At 42.2% G+C, this 27,657-nt stretch overlaps 1 protein-coding gene across 1 annotated transcript; it reads left to right on the top strand.

Annotated features, from left to right (window-relative positions):
* The first annotated feature begins 5,516 nt into the window (after positions 1–5,516).
* On the top strand, positions 5,517–19,302 carry LOC143161843 (cytochrome P450 2J6-like). The gene is made up of 9 exons (XM_076341207.1): positions 5,517–5,752; positions 7,101–7,263; positions 8,413–8,562; positions 9,691–9,851; positions 11,810–11,986; positions 13,832–13,973; positions 15,702–15,889; positions 17,080–17,221; positions 18,338–19,302. Exons 1-9 carry the CDS (start codon positions 5,582–5,584, stop codon positions 18,514–18,516), a joined length of 1,473 nt encoding a protein of 490 aa, XP_076197322.1. The 5' UTR covers positions 5,517–5,581; the 3' UTR covers positions 18,517–19,302.
* The last annotated feature ends 8,355 nt before the right edge of the window (positions 19,303–27,657 follow it).

The raw sequence follows: 27,657 nt of genomic DNA, 5'->3' as shown, positions 1-27,657 counted from the left end.
TTGCTAAGTCAACCTCTCAAACCTGAGATGTTATAGAAAATAGCCCTACTTGAGAAAAAGCCTGTGAGGAATGACAGTGAGATTGAAGACTCTGAACTGCCAGTCACAGTTTCAGGTTTGGTCAGAGGATGTGTTATCTTCTCATGGTTACAAGCCATCCCGACCCTCTGTAACACCCATGTGGCTGCTTCTATCTCAGTCTTCCCTTGGTTTCTACATCCTGTTGCTCTACTTCTGTTTGCCACACCCTAATTAAAGACTTTGGGGAGCTGTAAATACCTGACTGCAAAGGATTTACAATGGGAAGTGTAAGGTGGAGGTAGGTAATGGGGGTTGGTACAGCTCCATTTATACTAATCTGGGATAATGCGTTGCTACAAGTTGAGTGCAGTAATTATAATACATTATTGAGAGGTGCTGATTCTGCCTTTCATGTTTTGCATTTAAATTCCTACCATGTAAATTTAGGGGTATTAATACTTGCCTGATTAGCAAGTCTGCTCCGTTACACGTTTTAAATATAAATAATTCTGTAATGCTGTGTAATTTCTTGCCTTCATATGTAGGAAAAGATAGCTTTGCCTTGACAGATCTAAAATGTAGTTAATAATGATAAAGCACCCTGAGATACTTGATGGAATGTGAACTAAAGATGGGAAATCATTGCTTATTTTTAGTATTGTATAAAGTAAATTGGAGTTATAGATCAGTGCTTACATCTTGAGGGTTTTTTGTTTTGGGTTTTGTTTGGTTTGGGTTTTTTAATGCTGGTTTAGAAGAATACACATTGTAAACTCCTGGATGTCCTCGTTTTGAACATATGAACAGTTTAAAGACAGGTTAGGGGTTGTACTGGTCTTGCAATCTTTATTCATTAGCTTGTTGGTTCACTGTTGTACGTTATGGCAACCTTCTCAGCCCTTCTTTGCCTCCAAGTCTTCTCCTATTTTAAAAGCTGCTTCTCATTTTGCAACCACTGGTACATACACCTGCGTCCCTTTAAAACTGTGTTTCTTTTCCATGTGCTTATTCCCTTTGAGCTTTCTCCTGTATATGACTTTTCTGGAAGCTGTGGGTTTTGTATTGCTTTGTTGTTTGGGTCAGAGGGCCACATTCCTGCCTATGTTCTTCTGGGCACATATCTGCCAAGCTTACTCTCTGCAGTCAACCTGGTGAAGAACATGCCAAGAGTGAAACACTCATCTGCAATGTTCCCTGCTGGGTAAGTTGGATCTAACCATCCTAAGTCCGTCAAGATCTATCTCAAATATTATTGTCATTTTCTGTGCTGAAAAGACATAGCTATGTCAAGTCAGTCCCTGGAGCTGGTGCTTTCAGTTGAGAATGACTCTCTCTGCAATATGCCTATTCTGAGCACAAAAACAGATTGATGAAGTCATTTCAGGCTGCTGGGACCTGAGTGGCAGGGGAATACCACCCTCAGAGCCATCCTCTCATTTTTGGGGCTATTTTGAGGTCAATCTCTTTGTCCTGGAGGGTGCCCATTGTTCTGCTTCAGAGTTTGTCTGTCCCTGGTATGTCCGGACATGCTTATGGTCTCTTGGTCAGGCATGCCGAGGTACGTGTCCTCCAAATCCTCTTTTGCTCCTTCACTCAATGAGATTGGCTATGGCACTCATTAGTCCTTGGCCTGTATGTGGCTGAGGCAGGTTTGGTGCCAAGACTTCCGCGCTTCTCGGTGCAGAGCTCCAGGAGGTTGCATCTGACTCTCAGTCTTCCCACCTTCCTCGGGACAAACTACTTTGCGTTTTGTGGCTTTACATCTGGCTGCACTGCAGCTGACCCAACGGTTGCCATCTCCGTCAACGATCTGGCTTCCTGAGTTTCACTGTTCTCTCAATCTTGAGATTTGCAAGCTTTATAAATAGCATTTTTAGATTTTCTTAAATTAATGGTTTAAAGTAATTGAAAAACATCTTAAGTAATGTAACTTCAATACTGTTGCTTTATCAACCAGATTTGTAATATTTTCAAATAAAGGAAACAAGTAACTTTAATCTATTTTATGGTAGAGATTTATTTCTTTAATCTGTGAAATTGTAAGACTGTAGAATGAGTACCTTTCAGTACATAATGCTTTCTTTGGTTGTTCTTAGGGTGAAAAACATGGGCAGTCAGCTACTGTTCTTCCTTTAACTTTGCCTCGTCCAGTTCCTTTATCCCATGTACAGTGATACCCTCGAGGTTTTTAACTTGCCGGTTTTGCTAATTGTTGGGAACTTTTAAGTATCTTTATTTTGGTATCTAAATACAACTTTTTCCTTGTCCTGTTGGTTTTTCCCTACTCCTGTGTCAATAAAAATTATTTTTACCTGTGGTCAGTACAAGCTTTCAACATTTCCCCAGCCATTCACTCTTTAATTGCAACTCTCCTGGATTTTAACTGCGGTGTATTTTTTGTGACAAGCTATTATGACACACGCTTTTGGGTGCTTAATTTCTGTCAGACTTTGTGGGAGTCTCTTGTGGAGCTTGTTTGTTTAGCTCGACTTGAAGTGCTCTGCCATCAGTGTCTTGTCATCATGCTTTTCCTTATTCTTGGCAGTCAGTAGTGCTGTGAAGAAACCACTGATAGATGTTGAGATGATAAACTGCTCCAGCTGATAACATCAGCCTTGCATTTTACAGTTTTTGCCATATTTTTGCTGGTGCTTCTCTTAGACATTTCTGAAAAGATGGTATTTGTGGACTTTGAACTTCTATTTTTTTTCCTGCAGGTCTGTAGGTCCTCACTTACTCACTAGCAGCAACAGCACAGTGCTTATTGTCCTACAAAAAGGATCCTAATGTTAGAATGCTGATTTCAGCCGCTTTTGTAAAAACAGAAATCTGTTTTTCTATCAGGCTTTAGAATTTATCCTCTAACATCTTTTTTTACTCGTCTTTTCCTGTTGATTTTGTTAACCCTTTGGATTTTGTTTGCATCCTCAGGTTTGTTATGCAGAAATTATGGATGTGATCTCAGGTAGTTTGCATTTTCCTGCATCTTGAAAAATTCATCCATCTATTCCTTACATAGAGGAATCATCCAGTTCCCAGTAATTTCACCCAGAGAATGTCAAGTTACTCTTCTCTTTGGCAAACTCGCTGCAAGCAATGTATTGTGTAATTTCCACTTCTAAATATTATGTATTTGAAACCCTACTCAAAACAATTGGCTGGTACTTTGTTCCCAGTCTATGAACAGCTCTTGTGCTTTGGAGATCCTAATCCCTGACATTCCCTCTTACCAAATGTGTTACATTTTAATCTTAGTATTTAAGTACCGATGTCTCAGAGCTGAAATTAAACCTTTCCTTGCTCAAGGATATCAGGACCATGCTTGTTTGATTGGCACATTACCTGCACAGCTTTACTTTTGCAAGGGTTGTACTAATCTTTCTGACACTTACTTCACAGTGTGCTTTTATGTTCACTAAAAATCTTATCAAAACTTTGGCTTCCTGATAGTTTTCATTAAAACTAGCTCTTCTTGCCCTCCGAGCCCACTTCTTTGGACTGCTCTTTACTTGGGTTACTATCTTTTAGGAAAGCTGAGTTTTCTGCCAAAACTATAAACACAGCAAATGTTGCTGATAGCGTGTCCAGAAGAGGAGGCATCAGACAGGAACAGATCCATGCCAACACAAGATCCCTCAGCCTGGTTTTGTTTCCAGTACAGCTTATCCAGTGACATCAGGCACTGGTGTAAGTAACTATTCACGCCTCTGGGTTTCAGACAGTTGGAAAATTCTGAAAACACTGAAAAAGGAAAGGTGATGGTAACATCTGGTAGGATAAACTGCTGGCTGGCTCATTTGGCTTCATCCTGCTTCTGACACTGGTGATTTGATTCCAGTTAAATCTGACCCGTGTTCTGAAAGATGTGAATTCATTTACTGATGTCAAAAAACTACATCAAGTATGAGAGGTCTAAAACTAAGCAATGGAATATTGACCAAACAGATAAGAGAGGAATATGATTGTATTTAGTCTATTCATGAAATTTATGTCATTCAGCATTTCTTCTGACTTCAGCTGTCTGCACAAAATTAATTTTCTTCCATTTTTTTCAAAATTTTAAACTTGGTATTTTGGTTTGAAGAAACATATTTTTCTGATTTTATGCTTTGCTGATTTCAGCCTCATAGTGGACAGTTGTACCTGACTTGCAGTGGTTTTAGCAAAGCCACGGAGCCCACCTCAGCCCGCTTCCCACACATGCTGCCCATAATGTCTGTTAGTTTTGCACAGATAAGGTAATAAAAAACTACTTTTCCATGCTGCCTTCACTGTATAGTGCAGGCATGTAGGTACCTACAACAGCTGCAAAGTTTGGCCAAATGAAGGAGATGGATTGATATCACTGAGTCACATTACTTTCTTAATGTTGCCAGGTTTGCAAAATACTGCATTTATGTATGCGTTGGAGGGCAGGGCAATTTCTTGTTCAGACTTGTACTTCATTTTTAGTGAAGACACTTTCTCTTTGCAATGCAAGATAGGATCCTCTGGTAATTGACACACGGTGCTTTCCCCGCTCTGTGTTTCAAACTAGGTGTGAATCTCTTAGTTATCAGAGGACAGATTTTCAGTGTGTCCTGTAAACTTACTGGTAACTGGTAATAATAGCCAGGATTCTGAAACTGATAAAAAATGTAGAAAATAAACCAAGGCAAATGAAGCCTTCAATTAGGTTACATACTAAAAATGTAGAAAATAATTACAATTGGAATTCTATATTTAATTCATTTTTAAATATAACAAATTTTAATATTCTGATTTTTTATTATTTAATTGTAATGTGAGCTTTTAAGCATTATCTCCATGTCACTAATCCTCACTTGATGAATCTGTTATTTTTTTCCATTTACTGGAAAAACAAGTTTGACTGAACACTTAAGGCCAATTTTTCAGAAATTATGTGTAACAATTTTGTCTTCTAGTTGCATGCTTAGTCTGCACCTACTGTTATTTTTGCCTGTGTGAACTGTGTGTACTGGCAGGCAAATCTGAATTTACAACCACATTTAAAGATGAGTTAAATAATGTTTGTGACTAAAGCACCTGGAACTATTGTCACAATAGTCAATAACCTATTGTGACTGACATGTTACACTCATAATCTGAATGCAGTGATTCGGAGATGGACAACTATGTATGTTTTTAAAGTTCTCAAGGCGGATGAAACGGAGTTTCACTCATCTCATATCCAGTGGTCAACAAAGGGCTCTCATCTGGTGTCATTCCAACCCATACACACCAGCAGTTCCCTAACACAAGCTTCAGGACAAATACCTTGAGTACAAGCGAGTCCGCATTTTCATACTATGGCTTGCTGTAACCAGCTAGGTATGCTTTTGGTCAGGGATCAGCTTGGTGTATCTCAGTATGGGAAGTGTATGGGCTGCAGAAAAAGGGCAGGCAGTGACAAAGAGGGAGGGACAGAGGGAGGGAGAGGAACCGGGACTTTACAAAACTCAGTCTGCAGAGAGAACTGGTGGAACAAGAAGGAAGATCACCTTCTCCAAGCTCCAGTACCTTCTTTTTGATAGAGACGAGCTGATAAATCAGCTCTGAAATGCTGACAATAAGTCAAGCTTTGGTAGTCCTGATCATTTTTTTGTTAATTGTTGAGTTTTTCAACCTGCGAAAGGCATGCAAGCAATTCCCTCCTGGACCAACTCCTCTCCCATTGCTTGGAAACTTGGTGCACCTGAACTTTCAGTTTCATCGGGATCTTCTGATGGAGGTATTTCTTTTAAGATGCTCTTAATTGGTTAATTTTAGTCACAGCTTAAATAAAACTGATATGTTAATAGCAAAGTGAAGTTTTTAAGTCTTAGAAAGTTACAGACAAGGTATGGACATATAAAGATCAACTTGATTCCTACATTCAGGTCACCTTCTTATGTGGAATATATCATCTTTACCAGAAACTTAATGTCCTTAAGAATCAAATAAACTTGGGGACAGGGTTTCTGACTTGTTATTGAAGTTGGAGAATACCAGTGATCGAAAAGATGCTTCTCCATCGCTGATAAGTCCATATGTGTTACTTTTTAAAATTCTGATGCACTGGCATTGTCTAATTTGATCACGAAGTGGGTAATATGGTGCATGTGTATGTATGCTTGTAATACAGAAAGGGCATACACTCCCCATCTTCCAACACCTCCTTTGCCACTTGTTTTTAGAGACAGCTGCTCCTCCCCAGGCCAGCTCAGTCCCTCCCTGTACCCTGGCAGTGACTCTTCTAATGGTTTGCAGACGACCCCTAATTCACATCTATGCTTGAGACAGTACGCACAGATCATTGAGTGCAGTGCAGACTCAGACAGGCAGTGATGCTGTAACAGGGAGAGGAAAGCCAGTATCCAAAGAATTATAAGGAGAAGCGAGTGACTAGTGTGATCAATTGGATGTAATTCTGGTGCCACCTTAGACACCGTCTACCACCTCTTTTGTATTATCGTGGGTGTGTTGGAGCAGAGTCCCACTCTTGGACAAAGCTTTTTCCACAAATGATTGAATTTCCTCTGTCATACACCTGTCCCTGCTTGGATACCTCTGCTGTCTCCAATGGCCAGTGCTCTCCTCAGTACTGTGAGGAAACCCTGGACTCAGCTGCAGCCCACTGGCACTTCATGGCTGTTGACTAGTTTCTGGCCCCACCTCCTCTCCTGGAGCACACAGATGGAGCCGGTTTAATCAGCTGGTTTCCTTTTGCAAAGGAAGGACTAGCTGGAGGCATAGAGCCCCGGGGAGGTGCAGAGTGTGGCTGTTCAATTAACGAGGTACAAATGTTGGGGTTGGATGTGACGCAACATAAAAAATAAAGTTTTCTTTCTTTTGCTGCAGTGTTGCTGCAGCCTGTGCTTTGACAAGAAAATAACTTCCCCCTGGGTAAATAAAATTGGTTGCTGAAAGCCTCGTACTCAGAAAAACAAGTCTCTTTCTGCTTCTAGCTATAATTATATTCATAGGGATGATGTTCTCAGCATACAACTGGCCATTGGGCTGGTGAATAGCAGGTGCCGTGTCAGTTTGAGATGTGTGGCATTTCATCTGTTCTTTTCTGGCACCTTTTCCACTTACAGCTGGCAAAAACTCATGGTAACATATATACTTTGTGGTTCGGGCGGGCGCCGGTGGTCATACTGAATGGATATCAAGCAGTGAAGGATGGCATGACTACGCACCCTGCAGATGTTTCTGGGAGGATGATATCTCCTTTCTTCAGAGCAATGGCCAAAGGAAAAGGTGAGATTTCCCTGCCATAAATAGTGCACAGGAATGTTGACTTGGCAAACTACTCTGCCTTGTTAGACCCTCTACCCTCCCATTCAGAATGCTCTTCCATCGGATACTGCCCAAGTCCTCCATTAGCTCTTGGGAATAACTTACTACTTGCCGTGATGCCTTTTGTCCTGAGCTTTCCCAAGCCTGGGAAACACCCAAATTGGGTTGTTTCTGTGTGACCTTTTTCCTGTGTTCAAGATGTATGTGATCCCAGCTCTGAACTCAGCAGTTTTACCCTCCTCACAGAATAATCCAATTTGCTGCACATGATTTTGCTGTATGTTACATGAATGCAAAGCTTGTTTGTTTGGTAACCATATATATTATGGTTGCCAAATAGCCTCCGTCATGAGTAAGAGACTTATAACACCCTCCTTCAGAAGTCTCATTGCTGTGTTTGCAGTCACTCTTAAATATTTGGTGAATACCCTTTGATCGTGAGAGTGCCTCCGACACACGGAAACCCACTTCTCCTTAGTGTATTTTAGCAGTTTGCAGTCTTTTCTTTCTTCTCCCCTGCACTTGCTATACCAAAGCAAACACAGATTGTTTAAAGCCAGGTAAAGCATCACCATCACAGCAGTTCAGGGCTCTTCAGGTAACCGCTAGTGCAATTTAACAATCAGTGGGTGGTCTCCCTTCCAGAGAAGAAACAGAGCTCGAATGTCGCTTATCCTTCACCTTCATCACCTCAACCTACAAGGATCACATTAATTGATCTATATCTCCATAAACATACCCTGGCCCTGTACACCACTCTGTAGAAATTCATCCAGTTATTCCTGTCTTGAGCATGAACACCTGAGTATGGCTAAAGCAGATCTTCTAAAAAGGCATCTTAAGGTGTTTTTTTTAAGACACCAAGAAATGGAGCAGTCAGCAAATCCTTAGATTGTTCTTTTCAAAGATTAACTACAATCAATATTAAGAACATGTGGTCTAGTTATAGTCTGGGTATGTTTGGCTATGATTTCTGGTTACTGATAATTTCACCTAAAGATACGGGTAACACAGTGTATTCCCTGATTTACTCCATGTATTTTATGATATATTTTTAAATTAATTGTTCATGTCTATGGCAAATATTAATATGCCAGGGAATACCCTCAGGTATTATACTGGCAAATGGTCGCTCCTGGAAGCAGCAGAGACGCTTTAGTATAATGACTCTACGCAGTCTGGGAATGGGGAAAAATGGCCTGGAGTATCGAGTGCAAGAGGAGGCCTCTCACCTCGTGGAGTTCTTTGTGAACCTGAAAGGTATTTATCTGCTAAGAAATCAGACGCTTTTCAGTCCTGGATCCATATCTTCAGTATGCAAACTTACCCACCCCTTTCTAGGATGGGGGTAGGTCCAGAGTGGTGTATCCAAACTTACCAAAGCCTGAAAAGCAGATAGAGCATAGTATCACAACTGGGAATTTCTTTCTTAAAAAGCTGTTCATAAACCTAATGAAATTGGGAACTTCTGAAATTCCACCTCCATGGGCTTATCATTTGTCTATGATATGATTGTCCAATGATATGATGTCACTGACCTGCACAGCCAAGCCATTCTCAGACAGCCTACAATAGGTAACTAAAGAGTATTGCAGAGCTTAGTCATTTCTCTAAATTTCAATGGCATTAGGTGCCATGAGGTAAACTGGTATGTTAGGGTCTGTCCGGCTAAGTAACTATTGGCAAGAGAATCAAAGAAAGTAGGAGGTGGGAGGGGACTTCAGTGGATTATCAGGTTCATCCTAGAGTCCAAGCCAGGATCATTTCTATCGAAATCATTGTTGATGGATGTCTGTCTCATAACTTTAAAAAAATCATCAGAGATATGATGATCTACTGTTCACAGCTGAGACTGTAATAATTTTATTATGTACAATACTTTATAAATTATATTATATATAATACTTTGCAGTTCCTATTTATCTATGCTGCTTCTTAAACCTTCACAAGTTCCTTCAGCCTTTCCTCCTAAGTAGTTTTTTACATTTTTGTAATGTAATGATGTAACGTGTCTGTCGCTGTCTTCTCTTAGTTCATCTCCACTGACGTTTCTTCCTTCTCACATTCTGATTTGTCGTCTTCCAGACAACTGAGAACAGCAGATTTGATATGACATCCTCTAGTGGATCTTAGTTGTACAGCGTTATTTCACAGGAAGGGCTATGAGATTGTTTTAGAGCTATGAGGAAACAGTTTAACAGTGTCCTTTGCTCTGAGACTATGTTTTATTTTAATGAATACACACATTAAAGCTACATCTCTGTCCCCATTCATGACCCAGCTGGATAAAGAGAACTTTTTATGTAGTCTCTAATAACATCTTGTCTTATCTGCATGAGGAACACCTGAAGAAAAATTGAGAGTGAATACCATTTACTGTGTTTGCAGGAAGACCTGTGGATCCTTCTTTCACTCTTTTCCATTCTGTTTCAAATGTAATTTGTGCTCTGGTTTTTGGATATCACTTCTCCGATGAGGACAAAACCTTCCATGAACTGACCAGTGCCACAGAGAATTTATTCAGATTTGTAGGCGGTTTTATTCATCGGGTGAGTAAATAATATGCTATTTTTTTTTTCTGAAATAGGTAGAAAATAAAAGTGTGGATACAAAAATGTGTCTTCACTAAATACAGAGCAACTGGCAAATGCAAACTGGGAGTTAAGAGGTGTCCTTAGGGACCTTATTACTGCCTCCTTGGTTTTGAGGCCATTTTTAAGAAAACTCTTGTTTCTTTGCGAGTTTAGGGGACATCTCTCTGTTGACTCCTGGCTTTAAGCCTTTCAGCATTTCTGAGACTGTTAACAGAAACCTTTAAACTTAATTTGAGACTGGAGGTTGTAATAAATTTGAACTCTGCAGTGCTGCTCCTCCCACCTCTATTTACTTCTCCCCTCCAAAAATGGGTATCATTGAATTCACTGTTCTGCTTTTTACTACTCTGCAAATTGTATGCTGACAATTTTCTTTTTTTTCCCTCCCTCACAAATAATAAAATATTCATTATTAATCTTTCCATTACTTGGTTATAGCTTGCAATTCACACATTACAAAAACAATACCTACATTCTCTGACAGTCTCACAATTCAAGTTCTGTCAGAGATTCTTTGGTAGGTACCTCCCACAACATACCGTAAAGGCCAACTTTGCACTTGAAGTGTCTTGAAGTGCACTTGAAGTTTTCCCCATGAATTAGACTTTGTGGTTTAGACCCTTAAAGAGGGACAAGCTGGGTGTAATGGGGACTGTGGATGGCATAGCAAATTCCACTGACATTTGAGTTTTATAGGAAAAGGCAAACTAAAATGCTGATGTGGTAGTAAACCTTTTCAACAAATCTATCATATGAGGGTAGCACTATACAACTTACCCATAGTAAAAATAGAAAAATAGATTAAATTTGTGGATGATCAAAACCAGGAGACCTTAACAAGACAGACGAGGTTCAGGATATCCTGCTGCAAGAGCCCATAAGCACCATGGATTGGAGTTATAAGAATGGAACAAATAGTAATAGTACAAAAGTAAATTACAAAACATATTAGGAATTAATGAGATTAATATCTGTTATGAGCTTAGAACATTTCAGTGCAAAGGTTAAGAGGAAAAGGACTGGTGTAAACTAGCAGATAACAGGATGAAAAAGGCAGGCAGGATCCTAGAGTGCTTCCAGCACTATTTTCCCTTTACATCCAAAGACGTGTTAAAGTAGGTTCTGGTGTGTAATAAACTGTGGGACCTACTCTAGGGTCTTGGACACCTTATGTCGTGACTCTGAGTGAAACAAATGTAGAGAAGTGTTAATGGGATGACCTACAAACTATCACTAAAAATTAGAGAGACTTTGCTTCTTAGGTCTGAAAGAACAAAGAGAGGAGATAGAAATGCTGTTTGCTTGGCAGGGTGGAATGGCAGATGCTGCAAAGAGAGAACTATCCAAGCTAGAGGACAGTACTTTGAGCTGACAAATGTGTGTATAAATACACTCAGCAGACTGAAGGTGTAATATTTCTAACCATCAGAACAATTATTGTTCCTGTAGCAGTCACGAGCACTCTGACAGGGAAAATTAAATTAGCTCCTAGAGTGATACCCAGTCTATACTTTCCTTCCATGAGCTCCACAAATTCCACCAGTTACTTGAGGCTGCAGACTTGTTAATCTTAGTAGCCACACAATATCCAGAAAGGATGTCCTTACATTTTGAGTGTGTGGGAGCTAGGGTCTCCAACTGTGCAGGGGTATGTCTTCTAGTGATCTGCATTAGTTAAGTAAACTTACTGGCATGAGCAGAGTGTTGTCAGTACTGCCTTGACCGCCAGGAGTGTGTCAAAATTACTAGTAAAGTTTTCCCACATGATGGCAAAAATCTACTCAAAGCAATGCTAATTTGTTTATTCCACTATCAACATTTCCAGACAGGACAATTCAGCCTTCTGGTGTTTCTGAAAGCAGCTTTGTTACTGACAGATAATTCACACTACCTCTTGTGTGTCACTCCTGCAGCTGTATGAAATCTTCCCCTGGCTGATGTGCCGTCTCCCTGGTCCTCATAAGAAGGCGTTGTCTTGCTATGATGTCCTGAGCTCTTTTGCAAGAAAGGAGATCAGAAGACATGTGGAGAGAGGGATACCAGACAAACCGCAGGATTTCATTGACTTTTACCTGGCTGAGATGGAGAAAGTAAGTGTTCGTTCTGCCTGATGACACATTTATGGAGTATAAGGCCAAATAGACCATTAAATCATCCAGTCTGACCCCTTCTATCATAGTTTCTTATATTTCATAGGCTTCTTAATGTGAATACAGTAGCTTAGGACTTACTACCTCATGTGTCCCAGGTAACCAAAACATCCAGTTTTATGTTTTGGTTACATGAATGAATTACCATGAAGTATGTCAAGGTGTGAACTCATGAGCTATCATCTGCTTTCCATAAATATCCATGTGTATACTTCAGTCCTGTAGTAAATATGAGACAGTTTATGCTTGTAGGTTACATGACTTTGGTAGACCACCTCACCTTCTACAGCAGCGTACCTCATGTTTACAACTGGATTAAATACACATGCATAGATAATCACCCTGAAACAGCCGACGTGCTTCTTTGTGTTTCAGTGTGTGTCCTAACACTGGCTGTCCTTGTGCCACACAACTGTGTGGTTCCTCCCTTGGCAGGGAACCATTAATGGAGGATCTTCCTTGTACTGGAAACCCTCTTTAGGTCCTGGTCTGAGGAGATTCTCTACTCTTTAAAGGATTCCCAGGCTATCCTGAAATCCCTTGGTATCATTCCTGCAGCATCAAAAAGAGAGCAGTCCTTCCACCTCCAGCCCAGTCCCTTTCAGCAGTTGCGCCTCAGCAATCCCAGCCTACTTGATCATTTGACCAACCTTGGAACAGGTATTTTATGCATCACACCTGTCAGCTTTCTTGGCAGATGGATGCTGTCATCAGTAGGTCATAAATGGCATGCATTTGGAGGTCCCAAGCCTGTTCTCCCTGTGTTACCTCTAATTTCCCCACAGTTTGGGTCACAGTTGGCTTGGCACCTACATTCAAATTGGAGGGCCTAGTAAACAATGCCATAACAAGCTGTTAATCTTCTTCACTGCCCGGGCTATTATTTTCCATAGCAGGAAGCGACTCATGAGCCAGAGAGGCTCTGCTAAGAGCACCAGAGTTTCTGCTTCAAACTTAGTCATTTTGGGACACTTTCAGGAGCTAAAAGAAGCATCTCTTTCCTAGGGTAGATGAAGTTTATGTAGCTTCTACCTCTAGTCATAAGCTTTCAGCTAGTCAGGCTGCCATGTTCTCACAATGTTGGCTCATGGGCTCTAAAAGCAGCTGATACATCCTCTTGTACATTATATCTGAGTGAGTACGACACGATTTACTAAAATAAGCATTTTAGAGGCAAAGATGCAGCTTTCTCTGGTGTCAGGGGTGCAAGTTATTGCAATCTGTTTATTTTAAAATGTTTTTGCCTGATGTATTTTCTCTAATTGTTTTTATATTTTACTCCCTTATTATAAGAAGAAAATACTTGGGTACCTCTCTCCCACCAGTTCGCATCTATCCTAAACTGAGAGAAGAAATTACTCTCAAGATGTTCTGTTGAGAACCTTTTATTCAGATAGGTTTTCCTTTGGTATTTGTTAGCACCATTTGATAGCATACTGGAGAGACCAGGGCCTAATGAGTGACACATTGTGGGGCACTTGTTTAGAAGTACACTCTAGGCTAACTGCAAACCTTGTAGTGTGCTTTAAAGTTTTCGTGATTAAGTCAACAGGCATAAAATTGCCTGGTTTTAAATGAAAGAGTATTCCACCTCATGAAAAAGAGCAATGCAGGCTTACCATGTCCATTTGGGAAACTATTAATCTCTTAGTACTCATCAAAAACTGTAATTATGAATATTGTTTGTGCACATGCCAGCTGTGGAAATAACGACTCTCACACAGGAGGCATACAGGATGACCTAACTTTTATGCTTTAACTTCAACTTTTTATCATCATCTACAGTCTAAAGATGGGGTCAAGCCCAGGTATGACGAAGACAATTTGGTATATGTTATAAATGATCTTTTCCTCGGTGGATCAGAGACCTCAAGCACAACATTGTACTGGGGACTGCTCTATATGGTAGTGTATCCAGACATCCAAGGTGAGAGGGATTCTTGCTGTGAAATGTTGTGGGTACTACAAATGTTAATGATGGCTGAATATAATGAGTTGCAGGCACAAAAGCCGCTAGTTGAGCCTGGCTCTCACTCTCTGAAAACACAAAGAATGGCAGCAGAGGAAAAAATCAGAGGCACATCCTACGACCTGACCAAACCAGGTGGCTGAAGGCACTTGCAGTGAGACAAAAGTTAGCTCTTTGCAGTGACAAATCAGTGAGGTGCTCTGCGTGGAGTGTTTGCAGGCTGCCTGATGGCAGCAGGAACAGAGATCAGAGCTCTAATATGAGTCCTGTCTGCACCAGACATCGTTTGGGTATGAGGAGTGCTAACACAGCTTTGCTGTGCTTGCCACACAGTCAGCGTACGCTCTCTTCCCCTTCTGGCACAACACTGCTTGCTGAGCAGACCAATACTCCTAACAACCCACTGAATCCCTCACTGGACAAAGCAGCTGGAGAGATCTTGGCAGGTTATAAAGAGCTGCAGGTTGCCCTAAGGAAGGCCTATGGTCCTGGTAGAGACGGCTGCCTCTTCCTGTATCTTTCTTGTCAGGAAACAGGTAGAGAGATGCAAGATAATTTGCACAGTGCAAATCCATATACTTCCTTGAAGAATGCAGTGACTCCTCCCTGTCTTTGCTGAGTGCTTCATGCACAAGTCTAGACAATGGGCATCCATGGAATATGGGTTGTTCAGGGGTGGCCTCAAGGTTTCAGTAGAGCATATTCTGTGTGTAACCAGTCGATGGTGTTAGCATCTAGTCTTTAAAAAAACAGTAATGTTGCAGTTTGTTCACAAAGCAGCACACAAACCTTAGGAGAAAACAAAGCATGAATGTGGAACAACTGCAAGGGATGGAAAGACTGTAGAAACAAAAAAAGAAGTTTAAGGGGAGGATTCTGGATGCCTGATACGTAGAGGTGGTGTTTTCAGGCAAGAACTGCTGGCAGTACACACAAACTGTTCCTGTCTGAGTTAATATTGCAAAAGAGGTTGCTTATCTAATTAACACCAATTCCATGAATGCCAGTGTAGATCAAGGCTGAGTTTCCTCATCCACATCTACGTCAGGAAGAGTTAAGGATATGGCCAGGGTTTAAGGAGGACTCGGGTACTCCTGGGGCTGGTGGCTCTTCCATCTGCTGTGCTGGAGCACTGAAAGCAAGGGAGATACCTGTATTCCCACAGCCTCGGTAGGAGGCTGAAAAGGCTGTGTCATTGAGTGCATATTTGCATCCAAGGTTTTAGGCTGATTCAGGTGTTGTTTGTTCATACGGTATGTTGCCATATTTGGACCAACTCTGCTCAACTCATCCCTGGCACTGGGAGTTAATATCTGAGGCATTTATGTCAATTTTGCAAATGAGATTTAGATTTTGAGATAAAATAAATGAAGCAATCCCTAAATACCTTCAAAATCTGGAGCTGAGTGACTCGCCCTATACCCACCAAGCATTCTGTAAGATAAATGTCAGAGCTGGAATAAGTACAGTATAGTCCTTGCTTATGATTCTGGACCACACTGGGTTTTTTCCTGTTTATTTTTATTTTCATATATTAAACTCAGGCTTTAAATAATATTAAATCGCATGTTATAGACTTTAGGTACTATGTTGAAATAATACATTTTCCTGTTGCTCTAAGAAAAGAGACCAGTTAAAATATTTGATGCATTCTTCCCATCTGAAATGGTGAATATTTCTCCACAGAGAAAGTGCAGAAGGAGCTGGATGCTGTTTTGGGTCCTTCCCAGTTAATCTGCTATGAGGATCGACGAAAACTGCCCTATACATACGCTGTGGTTCATGAAATTCAGCGCTTCAGCAACATTGTCTGTGTTGGCATGCCCAGGGCGTGTGTGAGGGACACTACATTGCTAGGATTCCCCGTCAAAAAGGTACAGACGCATTTTCAGCCTCTGTTCTTTCTTCAGCAGAGAGACATTTAACTTGTATTCCAGTTTTGTAGCCCATGTTCCATCTATAAACTATTCTCCATATAACCCAGGAATGTGGTGCCTGGGAAAGAGTTACCATTTGTGGCTCCAGGAATGAAATAAGTCTCTCACTTAGCATGTTGATGCTCAGACAGCTGTTAAGACCCCTGCCACGGAAGCCTCGAGCTCCTGCCCTGCTGATCAACAGCACAACTGCAGAGACCAGCTCTGCTTGTCTGGGGAAGGACTGAGAGGAGAAACTGGTTTGCCAAAGCACTGGTTAAGACATCCCTGCCCAACTTGGCACTGCCAGCACTCCTGGGATGGAGGAAGACTTGTAAGAGGATGGCTCACAGCTCCACTGACTCCGTGAGCTGAGGGACCTGCCTGAATCTGTAACAGATGAGAGAGAGTCAGCTACAGCTGACTGTGAGGGACTTGCTCCCAAATACTGCCTAAGACAAGTGTTCACAGCCAGTAAGGCATTTTGTAGAATGACATAAGCTATGCTGAGTGCTAATTCCCACTGTAAAATGCTAGCAAGAAACAGGAATTGGTTGCTTTTATTGCAAGAGAGATGGGAGAGGCCAGCACCATCACTGGCATCTGGGACTGGCCCCACTTAATTCATTTTGTGGTGAAGGTTTCACTCTGTTCTGTCTGCTTCTGACAGCCAGGTAGCTAAGCCACATGGACTGGTCTGCTGGGAACAACCAGTAAAGAAAAAACCTGAAGTACTACTGCTAAAAGGGCTCAGAGGTTGTTGTCAATGAAGTGTTGCAGTTGTTTCTGGATGCATTTCTCTCCCTCTTAAGCCTGAAAGGAGGTTTCCAACGCCGGGACCTGAATATCAACGAAAGAGTCCTACTAGAAGTGTTATTAAGATTAGTAGTAAAAGTGGTCACAATGCAGTTGTACCAACATCACTAATGCTGTTAACACCCACTGACATAGCTGCAGGGCTAAGAACTGATAATTTCCAACTAAGAAAATGATCACAAACTCCAATTTTCTAGGAAAATGGTCTTCTAAGCAAATCATATCTGCTTGTTACAAAGAAATGGCAACAAGCAGCAGTTTTATCCGCCAGGCAGAAACTGATGGGTGAGAGGCTAGCAGATAGAACTGAATCAACACTTTCTTCCTTGCAGGGCACCATCATTATGCCAAATATAGCATCTGTTCTGTATGACCCTGAGCAATGGGAGACACCTCGACAGTTCAACCCTGGCCATTTTCTGGATAAAGAAGGAAACTTCATACCTCGAGAAGCCTTCTTACCATTCTCAGCAGGTAAACGCACTGGCAGTTTGATCCAACCCAACAGATTAGATGAAGAATACAGAAGTGTGAGACTATGGTATTTCTTCAGATGACATCTTCTATCTCTGCTGTTTCCTGCTTTTAAAGAACAGTACTGGCTTGTTTCTGCCAAGGGAGATGCTTCTGAGCTGTCAGACCCCAAACTGTTCTTAGGATACTGTAGTGGGAATCCCACTCAAACTCCTGAACCTCCTAGGTTTGTTGCATGCTGCAGTCATCCGCAGGTTTTGTCTGTAGTATTCTTTATATGTACTTTTTATTCCTGAGAAGCAATGTGTCTTGTGTGTACCTGAGTTACTTGCAATCCCTTTTAAAGGAATAAGCTGAAAGAAAAGCAGAATGCATCCTGGTAAACAAAGAATTAAGTTCTTGGTTACAGAACTGAAAAATCCAATTGCAAAAGAAGGAAATAAGATAATGCACAGTTAGAGATCACACTTAGCAGTAAAGTTCCTACTCTGTTGTTTTTGTTTTAGTTTCTCTGTTGATATAGCAGACTAGTCACTTAGATGTCCATCCAGGAGTGGTTTCTTAATGAAAATGGCTTTTTCTTTCCTTTTATTTGTCTGCCAATCTGGAAATGAGAACGTGTTATTCACCTGTTCTGCTCATGCCACTGGCTCCAATGAGGAACCCTTGGAAGTTAACAGGAGGCCTCTTGCTTTGCCTGTAAAGTGACCAAGCCTTTGTTCAATTGCAAATGCCGTTGCTAAGTAATTTTGATCCACTGACTTTAACTCACTAAGAAAGCATGTGCAAACAGCTGGCAGATTCTTTGTGTATGACCCTGAAGCTCAACATCTCCTGTAAAAGGAAAATAATTTTCTGGCAGGTCAAGCAAGGTCAAGAAAGAAATGATGGTGGTACCTCAGGGATTTTTATTGAGATTTTCATCTGGTGTCTCCTAACCTATGACATTGGATGGGATCTTCTGAGAAAGAGTTCACAAAGTTTTAGTTCTGTGGCTTTCATGATCTTGGCCTTGAACAAAAAAACCCCCTCTGCTTATAACAAGAATGAACAAAGTGATTATTAAACTGAAAATTTCCTAGATACTCACTGTCCTTCCCCCTTTTCCTTCTGCAGGGCGCCGTGTGTGTTTGGGGGAGCATCTAGCGAGGACCGAGCTCTTTATTTTCTTTGCCAACCTGCTGCGGGCATTCACCTTCCGGCTCCCTGAGGGGGTGACAAAGATCAACACAGAGCCCATTTTGGGGGGTACGCTGCAGCCCCACCCGTACAGGGTTTGTGCCATTCCACGCTAGGTTGCAGCACGTCACAGACCAGCATGAGACAGCCACCTTTACCTCAGTGAATTTCCTCCCAAATGTATAAACCTTCTTCTACTAGCCAGGATATTGATATTAGTCTATCCCAGGGCTATTCAGAAAGTGGATGCAAGCCAAGATCCAGACTACCAGTACTTTTGGTCTGGTCCTTGTGAAAGTCCCAGATATTCTCGCAAGGATCTTAACCATTTTCTCCTCTTGGAGAGCACTTGAAGCAAGATGCTATGGTTCCCACCTGAAGCCAACACGCTGTGTCTCCTTGTCCTAGCCAAGCAGAATCTTCATGATGCTCACTCCTGAGCAAACCTCAGTAAAATTCAACAGAGGATCTCAGCAAGAGCCGAGTAGGTGTCATTTCTGTGAGTGGTTTGATGACCTCAAGTAATTTGACTCTGGAAAACGCACTTTTAAAGCCCTATTTTGGTTTTACTGTCCTGAACTTAGACACTTTAATTTGTTGACAGGTTGCAAATGAAAAAAACAAAAAACCAACACCCCAAACCCAGGAAACACATTAGAATGTGAGTGCATTAATGTCTGAATTTGATGTATCTCCCACGTAGAAGATAAAGAGAGTCAATCTAAAGTTGAAGAAAGAAACTTAAATTTGATGTTTCTACATGTGAATGTATGACTTGGTGTCGTGGTTTAACCTCAGTCGGCAACTGAGCACCACGCAGCCGCTCGCTCACTCCCCGCCCCCCCCAGTGGGATGGGGGAGAGAATTGGAAGAGCACAAGTGAGAAAAACTTGTGGGTTGAGATAAAAACAGTTTAATAATTGAAATAAAATGATAATAATAATAATAATACACAAAGCAAGTGATGCACAGTGCAATTGCTCACCACCCGCCGACCGATGCCCAGCCAGTCCCCGAGCAGCGGCCCCCCCGGCCAGCTTTCCCCAGTTTATATACTGAGCATGACGTCACACGGTATGGAATGTCCCTTTGGCCAGTTGGGGTCAGCTGTCCTGGCTGTGCCCCCTCCCAGCTCCTTGTGCACCTCCAGCCTTCTCAGTCGGCAGAGCATGGGAAACTGGAAAGTCCTTGGCTAGTGTAAGCACTACCTAGCGACAACTAAAACATCGGTGTGTTATCAACTTTGTTCTCACCCTAAATCCAAAGCACAGCACTGCACCAGCTACTAGGAAGGAAATTAACTCTATCCCTGCCGAAACCAGGACACTTGGCAGCCTGATCATTGTTATAATGTATTGCCAAGTGGTTTGTTTGTTAGTTGTTTTTTGTGTGTTTGTTTTTTTTTTAAATTAGGTTTCTATGATGTAGAATCACACCCATTATCAATCCTGCTTGGATGAGGCATAAATGTGGGATGAGATATTCACTTTGCCAGTGGGTATCACTGCTAACTTTGCAGCAGAGGAATGTAGAGACTTTGGAAGGCAGTGTCTAGGGGCTATCTGAACACTCAGATGTCTCCCATTTTCTCTGGGCCCTTTTCTTCTTTCATTACAACCCATACCATGTTTCCCACTCTCCATTCAATCTCTTTCCAACCGTCCTTCCCCAGTTTCAGTTCCTACTCCCACCTACTCTTTAACCATATAAACTCTATTTCAGGATTCACCTTCCCTTTTGGTTTCCCACCGCTTACATCCTTTTATCATATCAAGCTTCTGTCTCCTTTTACTCTTTTCTGCGCAAATATTAGTAGAGGAATCAGTGCTGAGCTGAAAGCAATGACCAGGGAGTTTTCAGGAGGGAGCTTGGAAGATCTGATTTTTGTTCTTCGAGGCTCCAGACCATGAAAAGAGCAACACCGTAACTATGGAGGGTGCGCTGGAGGTAACTTAGTGTAAGAAAAGACATAAATGACGACGTGATGCAGGAATTCTGAAATATCTATTACTTAATGTAGCTGCTCACTGGCACTGATTCAACTCAAGACCGAGACAGTTTAAGCATACAGCTGGAGATGACAGCCAAGTTCAGCTGTAGCTTTGTTAAAGCAAAGTGCTGTAGTATTCTTGAATGCAAATCACTTTTGGAAAGGATTCAAATGTTGGAGTTGAGTAGAGCTGTCTGTAAACGCTGCTGTAAACTTCGGGTTGAATTTGTATGAGGACCAAAAGTGCTTTTATGTTGGAATATAAACTATTTGTAATTAAATCATTGTGGTACCTCTGAACTTCCTGAATTTAAAATGGAGGAGAACGTTACTAAAAAGAAGTGAGAACTACTGAAAATCGGGCTGAGCTGGACCACATCCTGGCATGCCTTATAGCTCTGGCAGTGGTCTGCTCCAGCACAACCCAGTATCTGCAGGCTTGCTGGGCTGGAAGGGAAATCAGGACAGTTAGGGTTTCACAAAAGCAATAGCTGTCATAAATAATCCAGCCTGTTACTCCACACGGCATACCAAATACTGTTCCAGGGCCTACACACGTCTGCTCAGCCTCCTTTCCAGCTTTATCTGCACTTGTCCTCCACCCTACCCTCCCACACCGGCTCCTCTCCGCTAACCCTGCTAGAGATGGTGTCTCTCTCTGCTTTTGCCCACTCCTCTTGTCATCTTGCCAGTCACTGAAGAAGCTTAATGATAAGATGTGTGTAAAGCTGGTGGTGCTCAAGGGCTGGAACATTATGTCTATTGAGATTGCAGCTGTACTCAGTACTGTTGATAGATAGCTTCCCTGTGACTAGGCGGGACTCAGGAGTGGCACAAGATGGAAAGAACTGGTAATTTACTGCCCATTTCAGCCACTCGGGGACCCTGTCCACCAGGCCCCTACCAGGCAGTACAAAGAAGCACATTTGATTTTGAAGTCTACTAAAATCTGGGCTGAAGGGCAGGAGCCCCCCAGCTCTCCCTTCGGGAGACTGAGTTTCCAGACAGTCTTGCACAACGGTTCCGCTATTCCTGAGCAGTGGAGCCAATGTATGGATGTAGCCTCCTGTATGGATTAGTCCACATGGGTCAAGCAGCCAGACCCTGTTTTCTGGGCTAGTGCCATAGGTCTGGAAACCTACAGTACCAATTTACACCCATGTATTCCCATAAAGATTTGAAGAGAGCTGATGGTGGAAGGCAAACAGAAACTCAGGAAATCTGATAAAATTAACTTTGCTCTTTCTCCACTCCCTTGGGAAGTTTGGGAGTGCTTCTGGGATGGAGAACAACCCTGTTTCCCCTCCCAGAGATCATTCTCCCAGTACTTGTCCAGGGTTACAGACCTCCAGCTCCTGGACTGGCAGACCTCTGGCAGTGGAGAAATTTGCAGGTTATGGGGAAAGAGCTGAAGTGATCCCAGGCCAGGTGCTGGTGAGGGGTGACAGCAGAGTCACCTCTGGTTGGCTCAGCTGAAGTGATCCCAGGCCAGGTGCTGGTGAGGGGTGACAGCAGAGTCACCTCTGGTTGGCTCAGCTGAAGTGATCCCAGGCCAGGTGCTGGTGAGGGGTGACAGCAGAGTCACCTCTGGTTGGCTCAGCTGACTTCCCTAGTCCCCTGCCCACAGCCCTTCCTCTTCCCCTCCCACCCTTCCAAGTGCTCCTTTCTCTCCTGACCATCATCTTGTCATCACTTAGCTGCCCACTGGTTACAGCCCCTAGGCACATGTCTGCATTACGCCATCAAAGAGCTGCCAGATCAAAAGGTGTACGCTCTGGTGCTGATGACTGGAGTGATGTAACATTTCTTTTAAGTGGAGTGACTAACCCTCCGCCCCGTCCTTTTTTTTTTTTTTTTTTTTTTTTTTTTTTATAACCGGTGTCAACCACAGCCTCAGGTCTCTGAGTTGTGGCAGAACTGTCACCCTTAATAATATGGTTTGGAAGGATTTGAAACCAGGTTGCAGGTGTTTCTTCCAGGGAAAGATGCACAACTGGGTGTATTACTTTTTAAAGCATTGCGAATCGTTCGGGGAAAAGTGAGTTCATATCACAGAACTGCAGAGGTGGCTGCTTTGTTTCGTATTTGCAGGCTAGCAGGAGTGCGTAAATCCAGAAAGCCTAACGTATTTAATGTTGGTGAATGTGAGAGGAGAGAGAGCTGCCTAACATTCTATGGTGCTCAGCTCTGCTAAGGTTACAGTTAAGGAAAATATTGCCAAGTTGTCTGATACCAAGATCCTCTGCTAATTTTTTTTCTTGTGCTTTTATTTCTGTTTCATGGTGGGGCCCTCCTGGGTAGCAATATTAGTGTCACAACCATATAGCAGGCTGTGTGCCAAACTCCAGGGAAACTGTTTATCCTGGCAAAAGGGAAAAGCAGAAACTAGAGACAAAGAGAGCCTTGTGCAAAAGTTTGGTAGATTTTGCATCCATCCAAAGATTAAAAGCAAGAGTTAATGTTTTTTCCCTTCTGTTCAAACAAGGTGTTTGGGAAACTAGTTTGTGTCAAAGGCTTGGGCTAAATTGTCCCTGTTGATCTCCTGTGCATGGAACAGTGAATCAACAGCGTGTAGTGGGGGAACCTGACATTTATGGGATTAAATTTTGAAAAATATTGTCCATTGCACCAGCATAGCACATTTGGGGAAACTATTTCTGTACTTTTGAGGAGGTCTAGAGAACCCTGAACAGACAGGAGGCGGCAGAAAAGGAAATGTTCGCTGTCTCTCCAATGGAAGGGCTGGCAGGTGTCAAATGCAACAAAAAGGGAGATCGATTGCTCAAAAGAACCAGAGGGGATTGCACTGCACGTGCCTTGTTGGTAAGCTATGCCTCGTCACAGGATGTTGTACTAAACGTTTATTTCTGTTCAAAAAGCAATTGGATAAATTTTCCACAGGAAAATTTCTTTTGGGTTGTTTAATACCAATACAGTGTTTCTGGTTTGTCCTGTTATTACAAACTTTCCTAAGGCATCTGCTATCATGTGCTGTCAGAAACGGAACATGAGGCTAGCTGAACTTTCATCTGACACAGCATGGCTGTACTTAAGTTTTACGCCATTTACTCAGAATTAAAATAGTTCAATATTTATCTTGCTTCAGTTTGAACATTTATTGTCACAATCTTATATCTTCCATTTGAACAATTTCCTCTTACTTTCAGACAGTGCCCTGACCAAGTGCCTGCTGAGACGTAACTTGGCAGACTAGAAAAAGATGCTCATCCAAGCAACTTGCAATCCTGGAGTATGAGCCAAAACGCATTTAACGTTATTCATTTGCCTTTGATTAAAAGTCTTGCTGCTGGCTCTTTTCAAAGCTTAATTTATTAATTTGCCAGATGTCTTCAGGTGAGAAAAATGCATTGTGAACAGTAAATCGGATTTTCTTCAGTACTAGAATGAAATTTCTGGTTAAAAAAAAAGAGATAATATGCTAATTGAATTGGGGTTACACACACTTCCTCTAATGCATTGTTAAGGAGCCACGTATCATCAGATGTGAGACCTGCATTCAAGTCCATGCTGTCAGGACAGACTTGAACTGGGAATTGTGGGTAACCCAAGTTGAGGAAATCTCTCACCATAAAATCCTTATGCTGTAAATGTCATTATCTGCCCACTTCTTTTTTATCTTCAATATCTCCATTATATTTACCATTGTGCAATACTACATTAATAATGTTTGCAGCTGAATTAGATTGAAAGGAACAACAAACTTCAGTGTCATGAAAGAACAGATTTATGGAGATTTGGAGACAGTTGAGTTTCAACGTGTGAAAAATACAGTTAATGTACCTGCAAAAATCACCCTGTACTCAAATACTCAGTGGAAGAGAGAAAGAAAGAGAGGTCTAGGGCTGCATATGCAGAAACACACTGCAGAATAAAGCAAGGGCATCCTTTGAGCGTAGGACTTTATAAGGGATGTTGCATTTACTTCTGGGTGTCTGTTACAGCTAATGATATGGGCCAGACAGATCAGATGAGCCACACCGCATAGTGATTGGAGGACAAGAGATGGCAAATATGGGGCCTGAAGAACAGCTTTGCCATTTCACTCAAAATATTATGGCTAAGGCAACTTTGTGCGTAAATCAAATGGTGGGAATACGCAGACTATGATTTGAATCAGCAAGTCATTTTGTTAGATTAGATTTGTAGATAAAAATTGTACCTAAGAAAAGAAGTGTCAGCTCTTTAACCTTTTCCAACATGCATAGGTAAGTTTCATTTCATCCTTGTCCCCTAGCCCTTTGAGATGTCTCTCTAGATTGAAATCACACTGTTAGAAACTGTTGTCATTTGTTGAGTTTGAATTACACTACGGTGCCTTTTTGCCTTTTAACAGTAATTCAGCACAGGAGGTCTGGTCTAATCGGCTCTACCAAGAAGGTGCCTTCTCTGAGACCAAATCTTACAAAGCCAACAGTTTTTGCTTGGGTTTTTTTTTAGCTGAAGTGGGTTCGAACCAGTTCACAGTCATGAGTTATAAGGAACTGTAAGGAATGAGTTTATGATTCTGTAGGAGTTCAGAGGGTGTAGCACAGAGCCAATGCACAGGCAACTAGCCAGCTGCAGGAAACTTGTTCAGGGCAACAAACACCAGTCAGGATCTGGAGTACAGCTTTATTTAGGAGTGCCAGTATCCAAAAGCATCACTCGCATTTTTGACTGCATGGTGTACAAAGTTCCTGAGTGACTGTAGACTAATTACAAGATAGCATGCAGGATTCAGTTGCCCCACCAGCAGAGGGAGATGAGTGAGCTTTGTAAGAGGTAAGGTTCATGTAACTCAGTTATCAGTGTAATTATTAACAAACTGCCAATTTTTAATCTTCATTTATCCTTCCAATAGGGGAGCCTTAACTTTCTGATCCCATCTATTAACCCACTTCCACTGTCCAGCAGGGGTGTAACAGAGCTCAAGTTTAAGTGGCCAGTATTAATGTTGTTTAACTGTTAGGGCTGCTATGTTTGGCCAGAGAAGGGAGATGTGGGTAGCTCGTTCTCAAAGAGGCTTTACCACAACCTGAGCAGGGGTTTGTGTTACATAGCACTGATCAGTTTGTGAGCAGTGGATGAGAGAGACAACTGCCAGGCTCCACAGCTTTGAGTGGTCCTTGCAGCGCGTTCACTTCTTACAGCGTGCAGGAGGGCAGTGCCTAAGCAGAATCTGGACAGTCCTGGGGCAAGGGCTGTGACTTTGCTGCCAAGCTAGAAACAGCTGAAGAGCAAAACACTCTTGCTGCTAGTGAAACCTGATGGTGAGCTTGGGCCAGACTGGCAGTGGCTGAACTTTATAAAAGCCTGTGGGTGAAGGATGGGGGAAAAGGTGTCTGACCTGGGACTGAAAATACTGGGGAAAAAGACGGATTCATGAACCTGGGGACAGATGTTGGAGTTCAGGGGACGAGCCTGAGAGACCTTACCAGAGAAAGATGTGTTGGAGGGAGAGAGCAGTATGGCTTGTAAAGAAGGTGGATCGGCGTTTGGGGGAGATGGCAGGTGAGCAAAAAACAGTGGTTGGAGTAAGGGAGGAAGGGAAGAAAACAAGGATACACCAGGGGAAAAGAGAGAGAAGTGGCCATGATTGGTAGAAAGCCAGTACCTCCTCACTGAGGTTTGGCACCTGTTAGAAGAGCCTGTAAGAAGCCTAATTTGGGCTGGCTAACTGTGATGATATGAGATGTGGACTGATTCTAATCACACATTCTACTGTGGCTAAACACCAAAGCTGACAGACCTCTTTCTAGTCCTGAGACATCCCTGGGGAAGGACAGTTACAAGTGCTTGTCTAGAAGGATGTTCTATTCATGGGAATCTGGTGGTTGTATCCTTATATTGCATGCTGGCGAAAACTCCCTTTGCTTTCTGTCTGGTCATCTGAGACAATGGCAATTCCCAGCCTCCCCTGCAACAGCTTCTACCTCAGTTCCCTCCAGAGTCAGGCCTGCGTTCAGTGCTCTGCCCCAGTGCCGCTGGCTGCAGTGATGTTATTTCTTCAGGCCCAAGAAGCAGCCTTGGCAGATCTGCTGCCCAACTTCTCTCCAGTCTGCCAATCCACTGCTCTTAGAAGACAAATTTCTGGCCTTCTGTAAGGTCTGAGGGTGCTTTAGGCTTGAGGCAGCTCGACACGGTGGCTGCAAGTCTCAGGATGATTTTAAGTTTGATTTATATTTTTGATGAGTCTGTTAATTCTTCTAGTCTGTGTCAAACTGAGTTTAAACCTGCACTCCTGAGCACTGTTAATCTTGTCCACCTTTGAGATGCCCCTGTGGTATCCTCCACACAGCAGCCTCCATCCTGAGATTCCTTTGGAGTATACAAAGCCAGGGCTTCAAAGACATAATGCATGTGCCTGAAACCTGCGTTGGTGCTGGTACTCTTGGCAGCAGGTGCTTTCAGAGCACTGTCTGCTACAAATATCCTTCTGGCATCTAGATACACCTACTTTACTGTGTTCAGTGCTATGGCTGGCTTTGTGTTGGCTATTTTGTAATGTTCTGTACATGTATGGAAAGATTAATTTCAATTAGTCTCAGTAAAAACTCACAGGCATGGCTGGATACTTGCTGAATGAGGTAAGGTGTATTTGCAGGGATGGTACAAAGTGATCTAGCACTAGGTTTGACTTGATTTAATGTCCTTGCTGATGATTTAGAAGAGTAGAAGAGTAGGACAAGCTTTGCAATGTAACATTTTTAAGTGATTCTAAACTCCTTGCGGACCTCTGAGAGGAAAAGGGGGTTTATCGGCCTGGCTGAACATAAAAATGAAGACACAAGGTAGAAAATAATACATAGAAATAACCCAGACAAATGTGGGTACAATAAAACACAGGAAAAATACTCCTAAATTATCTGGGTCATTCTCCAGCATGCTCTGAGGAGCCACTATAAATCTGTATGAATGATCTGTTAAGGTGGTTCCACGGTGCTCTGCTGCTCAGGAGCAGCTCATATTAGCTGGAGAAAATCAATGGCTTTATATGCACAAATACATGGAAACATATCTTACAAAAATTAATAAAAAATCGTGGGTTTAACTGCAGATTTCTCCTTGCTCCAGACACATCCACAGGAAATAAAGCAATCAAATTTAAAAAACACAGCAACTGTGAACCCTATTTTTTAGCCCAAATCAAAAGGATTTCAAATTTTTTTCCCCTCCATGTATATGGAATAAAATTTCCATTCAAAATAGCTTTTACAATTCCCCCCTCTGGGGGGAGAGGCAAGTCTCAGTAGGAGCTGAGAGACTA

This window comes from Aptenodytes patagonicus, chromosome 6, assembly GCF_965638725.1.
Source record: "Aptenodytes patagonicus chromosome 6, bAptPat1.pri.cur, whole genome shotgun sequence".
Lineage (NCBI taxonomy): Eukaryota > Metazoa > Chordata > Aves > Sphenisciformes > Spheniscidae > Aptenodytes > Aptenodytes patagonicus.
The sequence above is the reverse complement of the archived record's forward strand: the minus strand, read 5'-3'. Positions and strand labels throughout refer to the sequence as shown.

Bases quoted from the DNA above. Each gene is read 5' to 3' on its own strand.
- LOC143161843 (XM_076341207.1), top strand. From the start codon at position 5,582: ATGCTGACAATAAGTCAAGCTTTGGTAGTCCTGATCATTTTTTTGTTA. The intron at 5,753-7,100 runs GTATTTCTTTTA...TTCCACTTACAG, and splicing joins ATCGGGATCTTCTGATGGAG to CTGGCAAAAACTCATGGTAA. The intron at 15,890-17,079 runs GTACAGACGCAT...TCTTCCTTGCAG, and splicing joins TAGGATTCCCCGTCAAAAAG to GGCACCATCATTATGCCAAA.